We start from the raw sequence: 14,187 nt of genomic DNA, 5'->3' as shown, positions 1-14,187 counted from the left end.
TAGATTGGGGATTTGATCCCTTGCTTGGTTAGAAGAAGCCTTAGCAGTTCAGAAGATGTATAGACGTCATTATTTAGCTATCACTGAGATTCCCATCAGGGGGTCTCTTGTCAGCAGGATCCAACTGCCTAGACCCACTCTGTTCTACATGATCTGGATTTCTCGAATTTGGAGAGAAGGGAAAGCCAGGGGTGGGGACTCTGAAGTGCAACCTTCCACCGTGTTAATTGTTTTCTTTCCTCTCAATTACATTCATAAACCTATTTTCTGCATTGCATGTTATTTCTTTGTGCTTCAAAATTGAAACCACGTGCTGTCTTTCCCCCTCTGCACACACAATAAATGCACTGCCCCCTCCCCCAACCCATCACACTACTATTTACATCTTGGTTACTCACTCTGCGATCTGGCCCCAGAAGAAGAAATTGGCCACATGGAAGCAGATGAGGCTTTGTCAAAGTATCTCTCAAATCTGAATCTCCGGCCACAATCTCCAGAAAAGAATCCAGGCTTTACTTCCCTGTCCTACGCCTACCTCTGTCCCTTGCACAGGTGTCTGAAGCTTTCTTGGGGGGAGTTAGCAGGGAGAACTTCCGAGAAGCAAGGCTGCCCAGCAGTTTTGGGTCTGGCCCACAAGCCCACTCCATCTCTTGCTTCCTAGCCAGCTGGGGTCACAGCAGCAGTCACAGCGGACCGACCGCTATTATTCCCTGGTCCAAGACCTTGGGCCCAGTAGGCCCTGAGCCCCAAGCCGCTGCTCCCTGGGGAGAGGGTCTCCCCAAGCAAAGATGTCCGATGATAAATAAATAAATATATAAATAAACAAACTCGGAGGGGGAGGGAGAGTTGGAAAATGGATTCCCTGACAAGAAGAGATAATAAATGAGAGGCGCTTTCAGATAGATATCTCAGACGTGAAATTGCGCCCAGCTGGTTGTGTAAGCAAACAAATAGTTTCATGTTAGGAACTCTCAACTTGTGGCTTGATGAATAGAACACGACAGAGGTAAATGGGTCTTTAACTCATTTAGAAATAGGACTCTTTGGCTTCCCAAGCAAAAAGCCAGCCGAGTGATGCCACAGATCCTGAACAGGCCCTTTAACAAGAGTTTTATTGGTTCCCACTTGGGTCCCCCTGTCCCTCTCCCCCTCCCCATGCTTCTCATGGTCCCTACTTGCAGGGCATTTAGGTGACGTGCTCCGAGGAACAGGGGAGCATCCCAGACACGAGTCAGCCAGGGTAGGAAGAGAAGAGCTGCCTATGCATGGACAAAAGGAGAAGGAAACAAAAACATTTTCAAAAACAAACTGATTTAATTTTTTTGCACTGCCCTGAAGAGCTTGGCTTTGGGGTCCAGCTCCCCAGCGTCCTTAATACCAAGGCTGGGCTGTAAAGTCTCCAAGACTCTGTCCCACGGAGCTGCCAGAAGCTCCAACCCCTATTAAGGAGGGGCAGAGTCTAGAAGTGCAAGGTGAACAGCAAACGATCCACATCTCTGTTCTGGGCTTTCTCTCACCCAGCCTGATGCCAAACCAGAATTGGCGTGGGAAGAACAGAGCATGTCAAAGGTCATACCTTCCCATTCTGCATTATCATCTGAGCTGCAAAGGCACACCCTGGCTTTCCTAGTGATTTCTCAAAGTTTCAGCTAAGGTAATTTATTTAAATCTATTTTGAAGTCCCTGAAGTTCTTGGGTGCCCAGCAAGTGTTTGGATTATAAAAGAGCATTAATCCTAGCTAAATAGGTAATTTGGAGATAGAAGTCATTTTACGTTGGTTGCCTTCAGTTTTGAGATGTATTTCCGCTGACTCTGGGGAACCCTTGTTTTCCCGTGCTCGGTTAGCTGGTCTCCATTTTCCCAACTTTTGGGGTCCAGGGGCTCCTGCTACTCCTCCGGAGCCATACACTCACCTCGACACTCACACCCTGCGTCCACGGCTCCCCCTGGCGCCTAGCATGGAAGTGGCTCAATACTGAGGGCCCACCAGCCGGCCACCCAGGAAGAAGGAGCCCAACCTCGCTTCGGATTCAGTCCCAGGACCACAGAAACAGCTAGAGCCAGAGAAAGCACAAGATGCACTACTCAGGCAGTCTGGCCACTACTGGAACCTGTTCGCGGCGCTGAGAGCCCAGAGGCTGCTGGCCCGGCCCCACGTGCACCTTCTAAGGCCAGGCAGGAAGCAAAGGGTGCTTCCGGGGCTGTAGCAGGGCGCTTCCCTGTTGTTAGTAGGCTACAGCAGCAGTTTTTGGGCCTCTGTCTTGGTTCCTCAACATTCCCTCAGGGTGAGCAGGTGTGTGTGTGTGTGTGTGTGTGTGTGTGTGTGTGTGTGTGTGTGTGTGTGTGTGTGTGTGTGTGTGTGTGTTTTCTGCGGTCTGTGCTCCGAAAGGGAAGCTTGCAGGTTCAAGTAGCTGTCCAGCCTAGCGAGGGTGCACAGCTCCCGAGTCTTGCGGAGTCCTCCTCTATCTTACGAAGAGACCTACATCTCTGATTCCAGAAGCACAACCTTCTCTCCTTATATATTGCAGGTTGGAAGAACAAACTAGTGCCGGGAATTCCCAAACAGACCAGTGGGCTTGCACGTATCCCTGGTTCTTCTTCCCCGCTCCATGTTTCCTGGCTCCTGGAGGTGCCTCTAGGGAGGCCTGCGCTTCTTTCCACATGGTAGAATGGCTGGGAGCTGGGCCCAGGCTTGCAAAAGTCGCTAGGATTCCCCAGCACCCTGCTGACCCCACCAGTCAGCAAGAGTCAAATGACCACAGGCGCCCTGGAGTCCTGAGGAAGTGCACTGTGCATCTTGGACCTGTGCTGTCTGCCTTTTTCTACACCAGGAGTCTTGTGCTTGGGCCTCCATATTGAAATTAATTGAAAAGTACATTTCTGAACTACGAAAAATGTTTATCTGTTTTCATCATAGGGATCACATTGTAATGAATATATTTACATCTCATTTCAAGAGAGCAGGAAAGATCAGTGAGCTCTCCTGGCAGCTCGGCTCCCCTCCCACTCAGTGGCCTAGCTGCAGTCCACCCTTGAACCCACACTCTGCCACTAGCCTGTCTGTGAGGGTTCCCAGTACTTCCCAGGAGTCCCCTGTGCCTTGGGTGTCCAGACTGAAGGAAAGTGAATGTAGGCCCAAAGGCTCCATGCCCACCCAGCCTGCCTAGCTGCCCTGACTTAGGTAGTCCTCTAGCGGCCTGGTTTGAGGCCATTGACCTACAGAGTGGCTTAGCAGATGCTGTGCTGCACCCAAATTACTAAAAACTGTCAAGCAGGTGGGGCTCACTTAAGAATTGTAGGAACCTGGGAACTTACAGACAGCAAAATGAAAGCACAGGATTACAGATGATTCCTGAAAGTGAGCTCTTGCCTCAGCTAAGCCTATCTGAGGCCAGGGGGTGGGGGATGTATGTGAGAGAGAGGTTTTATTTTTAAAGATCTGGCTTTATTAATACGTTAAGGAAGCGTTCCCTTGGCAGTATGTGTTCTCACAGCTCCAACTCGGATCCCATAAAACATTCATACTCTGAAGGCTGTCACAGAGCTTGCCCCTCAACGCATGCCCAGCTAGATGCCTCAAGAAGAGGTATCTCTCCTCCAAGGGTCACTAGGGTCCAAATGGCACTTTCAGGAAGAACCCAATCCAGCCCAGCTTCCTGACTAGTACTACTAGTTTCCAGCTTTGAAGTGCCATTGGGGAGGGATTGGAGGGAGTGGCAGTGGGTGGCTTCTGTCCACCCACCACCACCTACCAGGGCACCAGTTCCAGGCAAGAGCAAACCTTAAGTAGGTAGATCTCCAGGGAGGCACAGGAGGGAACAAAGTCAAAATCCCTGGTACTGATGTCCCAGTTCCTGTCCAGAGGCAGTGACGGGCAAGACCTAGAGTCAGTGGCCCATCCAGACTCAAAAGTTTTGAGGAGTCCCCCCTCCACCTTGTCCAGGTCTGCTAGGCAAGCCTTTGCAAATTCTCCCCACCTTTGCAGTTAGAGTGTAGGTGTAGTGGGTCTGAGGAGACCTGTGAGGCCTACAGTGCCTGGAAATTGTGCCCCAAAGGCAAGGCAGCCTGCCCCATCCTCTGCCTTAGCTGTGCTCAGGGCTGCTGCCCTTGGAGTGGAATCACAAAGACGTCTGTCTGCCACCCAGGCTCCTGCCTTCCCCTCCGACACCATCCCACACAGCCTGGCCTTTTCATCAGCTTTACAGAAGTAATGCAGTGGTTGTTGTAAGAAACAGACCAGCAAACTTAGTACTGGGCCTTAAAAGTCCCCTCTCCCTCTCAAAAATCCAGATTCTAACAGTTTATTCAAGACAGAAATTATTCAGGGGTTTCTCTTGCTCTGAGGGTATAGTTCAAGTAACCAGACACATGGGTTTTGCTAAATTCTTTTATTTTTGTTTAAATTTTCACTTCAATTTTAATTCTTGAAGAACAGCCTCGACAACATATATCGCACTCATTATAAGAAGCAAAGGGTTATATCAAAAATTATTAGTATAGAATCACAGGAAATCTGGTTTGGAACCAGAAAAAAATACAAAACAGATATAGATACATAGACACAGGACATTTTTTATAATTATTTGGAAAATGTTATTTTCCCCTAATCTTGTTCCTTTTTCTTTATGCGCATACGATGTTTAAATTTTACAAAAAAATGAAAATAAAGACTAGTATTTTACAAAATGAATAACAATGTTCAGTGTGTGTGTTTCTACATAGGATTCAGTCCACTTCCATATGAGTTGTTTTCTGTACAGAATATATCCACATCCATCCACAATAAATCCTGGAAGGTCCATTAGAGTCCTTCTATTTTATTAAATTTCTCATGGTCCTTTCTTCGAAAAATTTGTTTTCATTTTCTCACCAGACACGAGGTCCTTTTCTTTCCTCTCCAATGTACTTACATTATACATCAGACCCTCAATAAGTCTTTTTCCTCCTAGTTCTCAGCTCAGACTACATTCCTGCAGAGTAGGCTGCTCCTGTCCCCAGCCCTCCTCCCCTCTGCCTGGCCTGCCTGGTCCATCATACCACATCCCCAAGGCTTTTGAGTCCTTGGTCTGGGTGAGTCCTCTTAGTCTCTAGGGGGTGGGGTACAGGGGCAGGTGGAAACGCCCCAGGTCTAGGAGCATTGGATGGACATGTAAGGCCAGTTGAAACTGCTCCCGGACAGCAACATATCTCGGATGAGAGTTTCGATGGGGGTTTTACCTACCAAACGGACGAAGAAGAGCTGCTCAATGACGGAGGAGGACACTGTGCGAAGAGAGGGCAATCGCAGCAGCAGCTTGCCAAAGCGGCTGGGCTGGTTGGGGTACTGGCTCCTCACATACTCCTCCAGGGCACACTGCGATTTTTCCTGCAGGCTTTCGATGTGGGCAGCATCCGACAGGCCACAGGCATCTGCCAGAGCAGCCACAGGAAGGAGAGACCGGGAAAGGGGACAGACCGTTAGGTTAGTGAGCAGTAAGGGCACACGGCCATTAATGTTTTTGAGGAGAAAAGGGAAAAAGTAGAAGAATAAGAAATAAATCCTTCCCTCTGTGCCTCTTTGCTCCCTTCCCTGACATTCTCTTTCCCCATCCACCATACAAATAAAAATAAATCCCCCTCCCCACGCCTAGGGGAACATGGGAGAGACATACATACACATACACACAGAAGTACAACCTCGCCACCCCTGTGTTTTCCTCTTTCACCTTTGGATTAAATAATGCCCGATGGTGAATCCATGTTTGCTGTAGATAGCAACCTGTTCTCTCCTGTAGGGGAGAATCTTTCTGGTTGTGCTCATTAAAAGAAAGGCATTTGCCCCTTTCTCTCCTGATTTTGGGGTACTTGGGACCCCCGAAGAAATGTGCAACCTTGGAAGCAGTTTTAAGAGGCTCCTTTGAGTCTCCTCTCAAATCGAAATGACCCCAACCAGCAAGCTCAAGGAGAAGCTAGATTGTGTAGTGAATACACGTGGCGGGAGGTAAGGATCACAAGCTGTCAAGACCAAGAGTCAGATCAAGCCCATGCTATAGCAATACAGGATTTGAGATCAACTATGTATGCAAGCAAGTACTGCGCAACAAATCCTCAGTGCGAGGGGACACTTCTCTCTGCTCCTTAGATCAAGAAATGGAAAACCGGTCACATCTCTGTAAGCTATACAATAATCAGGAGGAACATGGCTCAGTTACTTCAGGCCGCAGAAAGGAAACATCTACAGTGAGCAGACACAAAGCTAGGCTAGAGGCAGCTGATACTTCTGTCTCAGAAGTGGGGGAGTGGGGAATTAAGCATGGATTTGGGGGGAGATAGATTTCCTGCAGCAGGACTAGAAAAGGGACAAGGCACCTTCATACAGTGATGGCGACTGGAAACCTTTGTGCTTATTTCAAACCAACCAAAGCCCCTTTTGGTCCTCTAAAAGTATTTCAAGAGAGCAGATTGCCCTATATCCACCAACCAAGTCCCAGCCAAGGAAGAGGAGCACGGAATTAGAGAAACAGGGGGAAACTTCCCCTTACTCCCTATGCCATTTCTTAATATTAATAATACATATTTTAAAATCAGGGAGATCACAGAGGAACCCTTAGCCAGTCAGGAGGTTGACTAGATATCAAAGACATAGTTTGCTAATATAGAGATGGAGGAAGGAATTTATGTATGATACCACCTGTAAAAGGACACTGTATAATGGGGAAGTGTGACCCCCCAAGAAAACAAACTATTCAAAACCAAATCTGTGCCCGCTGTTTCCATGCTGTGCACCCTTATAGTTCAAGAGCTGGAGTCACAAAGCTCTCTACCACCTTCATCTACAAGGGCATGGCCTCAAGCAAATATATAAATAAAACTAGTGATAACTCAAGAACTTCGGAGGCAAGTCTCCTTTGACCTCAGCTCCAGACTGGGTTCCTCTCAGATGTCTAATTACTCCATGCAGCTGGTGCAGTACACCCATGCTGGTCTGAGTTAGGAAGCCAGGGAGATTATTATGGCCTGCACTGCCAGGGCAGGAGCACTTGGGGCTTCACTGCTTAGAGTGGGGACTCTGAGGTCTGTCCGTGGGCCTGCCTTCTAGCATAGCCTTGCTGAATGGCCGTCAAACAGACTTGCCTTTACATATATCTTGCGTTGCATACATTTTCTGTCCCTTGTGCCATGGGATAGTCTAAGCCACAGACAACACAATATGAGAAAGATCTACAGATTTTTCCTTAAAGGTCCATATGACATGTCCTCAGGTCAGTGAAACATTAGGGCCCCCAGGTTACAAGGTCACTTCCTCACTCCCACATAGGTGACTCCAAGAAGGAGAAGCCTGGACAGGTACACTAGGGCCCTGCACTGGCTGCTTCCACCTTTGAGATGGAATTTCCGTAGGAGGGTCTGCCTCTCAGGTACCAGTCATCCAACAGGAGTCCTAGTTCTGGCCCAGTTTCACACACTCAGTAGTCATTCACCCTGCAGCAGAATTCCCCCATCTGTGGACAGACAGTGTGTATGCTGGAACTAGTTGGTAGGTTGTGGTGGCAAAGAGAGGTGAGCAAAGGGTGTAATTTAGTACATATTTGCCCTTGATGAATTACATTCCAGATAAGAAAAGGAGACAGAATATCCAAAATCCACGTCTCACTTTTTATATGGTAGTGTCAATGTGGGAACCTTCAATAATTCTTCTACAGTATATGGAAAAGAAATTATGTAAATAAATAACCATTACTGCTCAGGCCCTCCCGGCTTAGCCTTTGTAGTGCAGAGAATGTATTTCATGTTGTGCATTCAGAAGAGTTTAGTGCTCAGGAAATATAGATGTAATCAGCTGCCATAACTAGAAATCAAAGTTATTATTGTGCTGAAAATGGATTTATTGTATTTATGTTAACTAGATGGCTCTTTTCAGAGTCAGTCTCATTTATTTGAAGGAATATTTAGGTATATGAATTAAAGAATTTTTTTAAAAGCAAGTTCAGGTCATGACCTAGTCTTTGGATGCTGTCCAGAATATTAAGGATTAAACATACCATCCGGAGGCCAAATGTGAAAACCACCACAGGGGACCCCCATGCCAGCTTCAAATACTTGCCAGAGCGAGCCACATTGGACAATATGTCTAAAACTGTCCTTTCCATCATTCTAAGTTTGCTTAAAAGTTGGACGACTTTGAGAAGGCTTCCCATGAATTCCCTTCTTCCCATGAATTCCCTTCTGGCTAGCAATCAAAACAAGTTTAGTCAAAAGTGGAAATGTTCTGTATGGAAGGGAGGTGGGTGAATTACTACTGACAGTTCTATTTCCATTTTCAGATATTCTGCCTGCAATTTCCCAACAAAATATTGTTATTGATCACTTCTCAGCACCTTTGCACCTTGAAGACATGGTTCAAAAACTTCTCTGGAAAACTTTTTTCTTTTTAAAGAACTTTTCACAGGAATGCTTTAGGATGGAAAATTTATAAGTGAAGCCTGTATAATTCTGCAATGTTCCCTGAAGCCCGCACAGTCCTAGGCCTCTCTCTGGGAACCAGTACCATCAGCAAAGTCGAAGGGATTCAAAGAACTTCAGGGACATCAGGAAGGGGAAGAGAGACCTTTCCTGAGAAAACCTCTGTCCAGCTCCAAGTCACACGTCTGCTTTAAGACACTTTGCTGGGTGAGATTTTAAAACCCTAGCTTCTCTTCACTGGCTGGATTCCTGATGGATTTGGCTAAAGCGATGGGTAGGAGAACGCCAGCAAAGCCTAGGCCTGCCAGAGTCAAAGGATCCCGGTCGCTGCTTCCCAGGCTCTTTGTCACTTTTGAAAAACACATTTCCATCAAGAAGACTTATTAAGACAAAACGCATTCAAACACCGAGGAACCTGTTCAATAAATCTTCCATTTGTTTTAAGTTTTGCACCTTGCAAAGAATAACCCCCCTCTCACTAGCAGACCTGCATTTGTGCTGAAGGTAAAGGGGTGGGGGAGCGGCCCAAGTCCATGGCTCTGGCCACCTTGCATACAAATGAGCTGCTCTTGTCTAAATAAATTATCTGCTGCTCTGATCGATATTAATACTACATTTGCCACATTACAATATTGTGCAAATTTAAGAGTCATTTTGATACAATGTAAATATGATTCTTCATGCATGGAAGTCAAGAAATAGTGATATATTATCCCACTGCTTACTGTTCAGCAAGGCCTTAGGAAAGAGATTGTTGCCATCTCTGCTCAAGGATGGTTTTAATTTGGCTTTGGAGGGCCTGGCTCTAGGATAGATTTATTAGCATGGTTTATTTGTTCTCCTAATGGACGAATGAAAAACAACAGTACCAATAGCGGTGGTGAAACCGCAGCTAACCTTCCTCATAGTGGGCAAGGCCCATCTAAGCATCTCTGCCCCACCAGAGTCCTCTCGGGCTTTGTTTGTATTTCCGCTGTTACCTGCTGTCCCTGGTGTTTATATGTCTCCCTCTTGCAGGTTCCAATAATAAAAGGCGGCTAGTGTTCTCACACGCTCAGACCAGAGCCCTTCAAAGGCAACGTTAATGCACTTTCCTGGAAGTTAATTTGAACCATCTATCATAAGAGGGATTGTTAACATGCGTGCTACTACCGCCTACACTTAATTTGATATTTTTAAGGCATCCTTTTAAATTTCCAATGTTCGTGTGTTTTGCATAGCTATGAAATTTATCTCCCGGCCCGCAATCCTCTCATGCTTGCGGGCTTTACAGTATTGCTTTTGTTTTTTATCATTCTTGTTTAGATCGAATCCGTTTTTTACGACCCTCAATAACCCCAGCAACTGCAAACATGAATGGTTTCCGATAAGGGAAAATCAGGCAGCAATAAAGCGGGATTATTTATGATTTATTTGTGCGTATTCTTCTCTTTCCGCCTCTGTCTGTGTCTCACTGTCGGGAAACTCATCCAAGGAGAGTGCCACACAGAGTAGGAAGCCACCTTCCCACGTTCTCTTCCTTCTCTATCGTTCCTCCCCCAGAAACGCTGAGCTCTGGCACACACACACACACACACACACACACACACACACACACACACCGAGCACACACGCAGCCAGACTATCCACAGTGTATGCCTCTCCCCTCCCCAGGCCGTCGCCTCGGTCTAAGCCCGCCCGGGGGTCCAGGCCATCAGGCCAGGCCGCCGGCCTCCCCGGAGCCTCCTCCGCTCCAGTAACGCTAAGCTCGCAAGATGGCAGCGGCGCGGCCCGCGACATCCACGTACAGGGGCTGCAGACCCTGGGCAGGCCTAAGGTGGGGTGAGGGCCGAGCCTCACAGCGACAGCGGCGGCGCGGGAATCGCGGGGAGCTAGGCTCCCGCCGCACGGTGCCCGCGCCGGCTCCCGGCACAGCCTGCCCTCCCCGCGACCGCATCCTCACCTGACGTGAACAGCACGATGGCTTTGAGGCAGCTGTACTCGGCAGAGTCGACGTGCAGCGCCTTGAGCTTCTCCACCTGTTCCTGAAAGATGCGAATGTGGTCCATGAAGGCCACGACGCGGTCCGCGGACATGGGCGAAGCGTGGAGGCCCGCAGCGGCCAGCAGCGGCGCCACGTGCAGGGGCATGGAGCACTGGGCCGCGTTGAGCACGAACAGCTCGCTCCAGGTGAGGCGTAACAGAGACACCTGGTCGGTGATCTGCAGATCCGGGAAGAAGGGGATGTTGCGGGCCCACTCGACGGCGCTGAAGAGGAGGCGCGCGGCCAGCTCGCAGATGTTCTCGATGCCCATGATGTTGTTGGGCTGCATGCACTGGCTGCCATAACGAGACGTGGGGTAGGGCTCTGCACGCAGCAGCAGCGAGATGTAGCCGGACAGGTAGCAGTGGCCATTGAGGGGGTCCCCGTTTGTGAGTGCGTACTGGCCTGGATTGGGCTGGGTTGGAGGCATTCTTCCTCGCTGAACCGCTGACAAAAAGAAAGAGAGAAAAGAGGCAATGTGCATCCAGGGGGCTTGTGAACATCGCCGAGCCGCAGCGCGCACCCAACGCAATGCAGTTCTTTCCGGCAGTCACACGCATCTTCTCCTGCTGGCTCTCACTCACAGACCACATTGCCAGGAGATCTGGGGTGAAGCCCTCTGCCTTCACCGGCTCGATGTGTTCATCCATAGCCTGCACCCTTGGCTATTTCAGCCAGGAAAGAACTAGGCCTGACTTCAAGGCCCCTAGCTCTGCCTGGCCAAGAAAGTACCACCCAACCCCCCAGCTACTAAGAAGCAACACACAGATAAATGAAACCCCATTCATCCTTCCAGAATGATACAAATCGAAGTTAAAAAAAAAAAAAAGTGAAACCCGAGAAAGGCTGTAGTACCAGGCACAAGCCTTAATGCACTCTTCACTTGCAAAGCAGCAGCGTTCGGTGCATAAAATGTTCCCATAATCTCTAAAGTGCTACAGAATTATCTTTAAAAGAGATACAAGTTACACATCTTACTGACCACTTACAACTTTTGACCAGAGAGTAAGCATCCCACAACCCTCTCCCATCTTCCCGGCTCCTGCTCACCCCATACAAAGTTCTCACTATAAAAAGCAACAGAAATTTGAAATATTTCAAGAAAAAGTTGAACTTACAGTAGCCAAACATTATTGAAAAAAGTAGGAAATATAATTAATGTCTGTCCTGCGCGGTGCCACTGCAGCCAGCTTTTGCCCAGTGAATGCACGAGCTTGCAACTGCAAAAACACTGGATTCATTAACCATCTGAATGCAAAACGTAAGCATGCTGTGAGTTCTTAAAGCTGACCAAAGTTTTTTTTTTTTATGTGTATGTTTTACTTCGACAGCGCCAGCATTTTAAATTGCCATGTAAACAAAGACAACTTTAGGGAAAGTTAGGGCTTCTGAACTCTCCCTCCCACCCACAACAAATTAGTAGAGATAGGTCCATGTCCACAGAGCTCTCCTATTTCAGGTTGGGCTCTGTTTTCTTTGGTTCTAATTCCAAAGAGAGTTCCAGTGCAATCTACGTTCTTGAAACACAATGGTGAGAATACTTTTTCTAATTATAGTTTTGAACTTGGCAGTTATTTTTCAATTAAATGAGATCACAATTCAAAGTTGTTGTTTTTTTTCCCCCCAGATGCCTACAGAATCTCCCTGGAGCTAGAAATGAAGTCGTCATATTTGCCTTCTCCTTGAGATCTGAAGGAATTCAATTTATTTTCTTGTGACATATAAAATATAATTTTGAAGTCAATTACAAGAAGAAGTAATCTACATTTTGCAAAATTGACTGGTTCACTAATTTGACTATAAGATATCTTTAATGGTTGTCAGGAGATAAACTTTAACTATAAACCGCTAAATATATTTGTAAGAAAAGTGCTCCATCTCATGCCACATGAACATGAAGCATATCCAGATTCAGCATCAAAAGTTGTGTTTAATAAAAAAAAAACCCATACAACACATCGATTAAATGACGCAGAAGCTGATGCCAGCTGCAGTCTATGCATTAAAGCCAAATCAGAAGGATCGGTAAATGCCGTTGTAAATTGTAATTTGTATGCAGTATTTAAGCAGAGGGTGGAGTTTGATGAAGAAATAAAACGAGTATCAAGCTCTAAAAATGACAATACTCTGAAGGCAGGGTTCAGTCACAAACTTTCCTTTCAAAGTAGTGGGGTGAAAACAAGGCCACAGCTCGGGAGGAGGCGGCCCCAGATCCCAGAAGGGGAGAGGGAACCAGTGAACAGGCCAGAAGCCCCCCTCCCCCTAATTAGACCTACAAGTGCAATAAATCTCACTCCTCTTTTTCCAAGCTAAGCTTCCTAAAGGATGATGGCAGCAATGACCCTGCGGTTCTGGGTCCTCCAGCCCCAGCCCTCTCCCATTCCAAATAAAGGGCAGGGTAAGGTGGAGGGGAAAGTGAAATGAAGAAAATAAAAACAAAAACATAAACAACCAACACGGAAACAGTTTTCTGCGAGAAATAAGCACCCCTGCCCAAGTTCATGCCAACACAGCCCCAAGCATCCTCACACACAGGCGGGAGCGAGACACACACGGAGCACATCCAACGGAGGAAGGGAGGGGATTTTTAAACCACAGCTCACGATCCCAGGGACACAATCCTGAGCAGGCAGCGGGAGGGGTGGAGGAGCCGGGGAGAGGAGCGCAGGCCGGGAGGGGGAGGCAGCGGCAGCGAGCTGGAAGGGGGGGGGGACGCTGGGGGAGGAATGCAGCGAGGATTGGGAAGCCCGGACCGGCTGGGACCACAGGAGCCCCATCCCACAGCCACAACCACCCGGGCGAGGGAGAAAGAAAGAGCAGGGAGGCGGGCGAAGCGCAGGGAGAGAAGCAGAGAAGAAATATTCACCTTCCCGCCTCATGCCCACTTTGAGGCACTTCTTGAGGCGGCAGTATTGGCACTGGTTGCGATGGTGCTGGTCGATGGGACAGTTCCTGTTGGCACGGCATGTGTAAGTTAAGTTCCTGCGGACGCTCCTCTTGAAGAAACTTTTGCAGCCCTCGCAGGTGAATTGGCCGTAGTGCTTGCCGCTCGACTTGTCCCCGCACACCACGCACTCGATGTGCTGCTGGCTCTGGCCCGAACCGGGCGGGCCCTGGCCCTTGTCCCCCGCCGTGCCGGGGGTGGCGGGCGCTCCGGGCTGGCCCGGGGTCTGCGGCGTGTGCGGCGCACCGGAGCCCGCTTGCTGCTGCTCGCCGCCGCCGCCGCCGCGGGCTGCCTGCGCTGCGGGGTTGGGGCCGCCGGGGTTGCCCCCGGCCACGTCGTCCTGCGGATCTCGCCAGCTGCTAACTACCATTGCCATATCTTTGGGCCCGGGGAGCGCTGGGGGGAGCCGAGCTGCTCGCCGAGGGCCGCGGGGCGCGCGGGCGCGCTGGGAGGGGAAGGGGAAGGGGAAGGGGGGAGGGGGAGGGGGCGGGGGGCCCACCGGGCGCCCCGGGGTCGCCGGAGCCGAGCCCGAGCCGGGCACCGGCCTCTGCCTGCGCCGCCGCCGCTGCCGCCGCCGTTACTGCCTCGGCCGCCCCGCTGCTGCTGCGCGCCCGCCCGCCCTGCTGGCGTTTTGTTGTGGTTCCTGCTGTTTTCTTTCTCTCTTTTTGCAGCCCCCCCAGGCTCTCAGGCTCCCCCCCCAACACCCCTGCTCCCCTCGCCCGCTCCCCCCGCGCTCCGTTCCTGGGGGGGCCGCGCTCTTTCTCCCCCCTCCCCACC

At 49.3% G+C, this 14,187-nt stretch overlaps 2 protein-coding genes across 13 annotated transcripts in view; one reads left to right on the top strand and one right to left on the bottom strand.

The window, feature by feature from the left end:
* Positions 1–10,379, top strand: part of Fam172a (family with sequence similarity 172 member A) — a 483,175-nt gene extending 472,796 nt beyond the window's left edge. For 10 of the 11 annotated variants that reach the window (XM_052743685.1, XM_052743677.1, XM_052743684.1 and 7 more), the window contains one exon: positions 8,305–10,379. In XM_052743685.1, coding sequence (XP_052599645.1) covers positions 8,305–8,456 — 152 coding nt within the window. In that variant the 3' untranslated portion in view covers positions 8,457–10,379. Of the gene's footprint in view, positions 1–2,529; positions 2,685–8,304 lie in introns of those variants that run through there. The other variant, XM_052743679.1, reaches the window with a different exon arrangement.
* On the bottom strand, positions 4,373–13,880 carry Nr2f1 (nuclear receptor subfamily 2 group F member 1). 2 transcript variants are annotated; one of them, XM_052743675.1, is made up of 3 exons: positions 13,333–13,880; positions 10,386–10,913; positions 4,373–5,410 (listed from the first exon to the last, which is right to left on the bottom strand). In XM_052743675.1, exons 1-3 carry the CDS (start codon positions 13,784–13,786, stop codon positions 5,130–5,132), a joined length of 1,263 nt encoding a protein of 420 aa, XP_052599635.1. In that variant the 5' UTR covers positions 13,787–13,880; the 3' UTR covers positions 4,373–5,129. The 2 variants fall into 2 exon arrangements, with proteins under 2 accessions (XP_052599635.1, XP_052599636.1); XM_052743676.1 differs by lacking the exon at positions 13,333–13,880 and adding an exon at positions 11,585–13,152.
* Positions 13,881–14,187: the final 307 nt, after the last annotated feature.

The sequence above is a fragment of the Peromyscus californicus genome, unplaced genomic scaffold (assembly GCF_007827085.1).
Source record: "Peromyscus californicus insignis strain IS unplaced genomic scaffold, ASM782708v3 Scaffold_18__1_contigs__length_77618521, whole genome shotgun sequence".
NCBI classification, from domain to species: Eukaryota; Metazoa; Chordata; class Mammalia; order Rodentia; family Cricetidae; genus Peromyscus; species Peromyscus californicus.
This window is presented reverse-complemented; position numbering and strand designations above follow the sequence as displayed.

Bases quoted from the DNA above. Each gene is read 5' to 3' on its own strand.
- Nr2f1 (XM_052743675.1), bottom strand. From the start codon at position 13,786: ATGGCAATGGTAGTTAGCAGCTGGCGAGATCCGCAGGACGACGTGGCC. The intron at 10,914-13,332 runs GTGAATATTTCT...TCTTTTTGTCAG, and splicing joins AGTGGGCATGAGGCGGGAAG to CGGTTCAGCGAGGAAGAATG. The intron at 5,411-10,385 runs GTGAGGATGCGG...CTGCTCTGGCAG, and splicing joins CATCGTGCTGTTCACGTCAG to ATGCCTGTGGCCTGTCGGAT.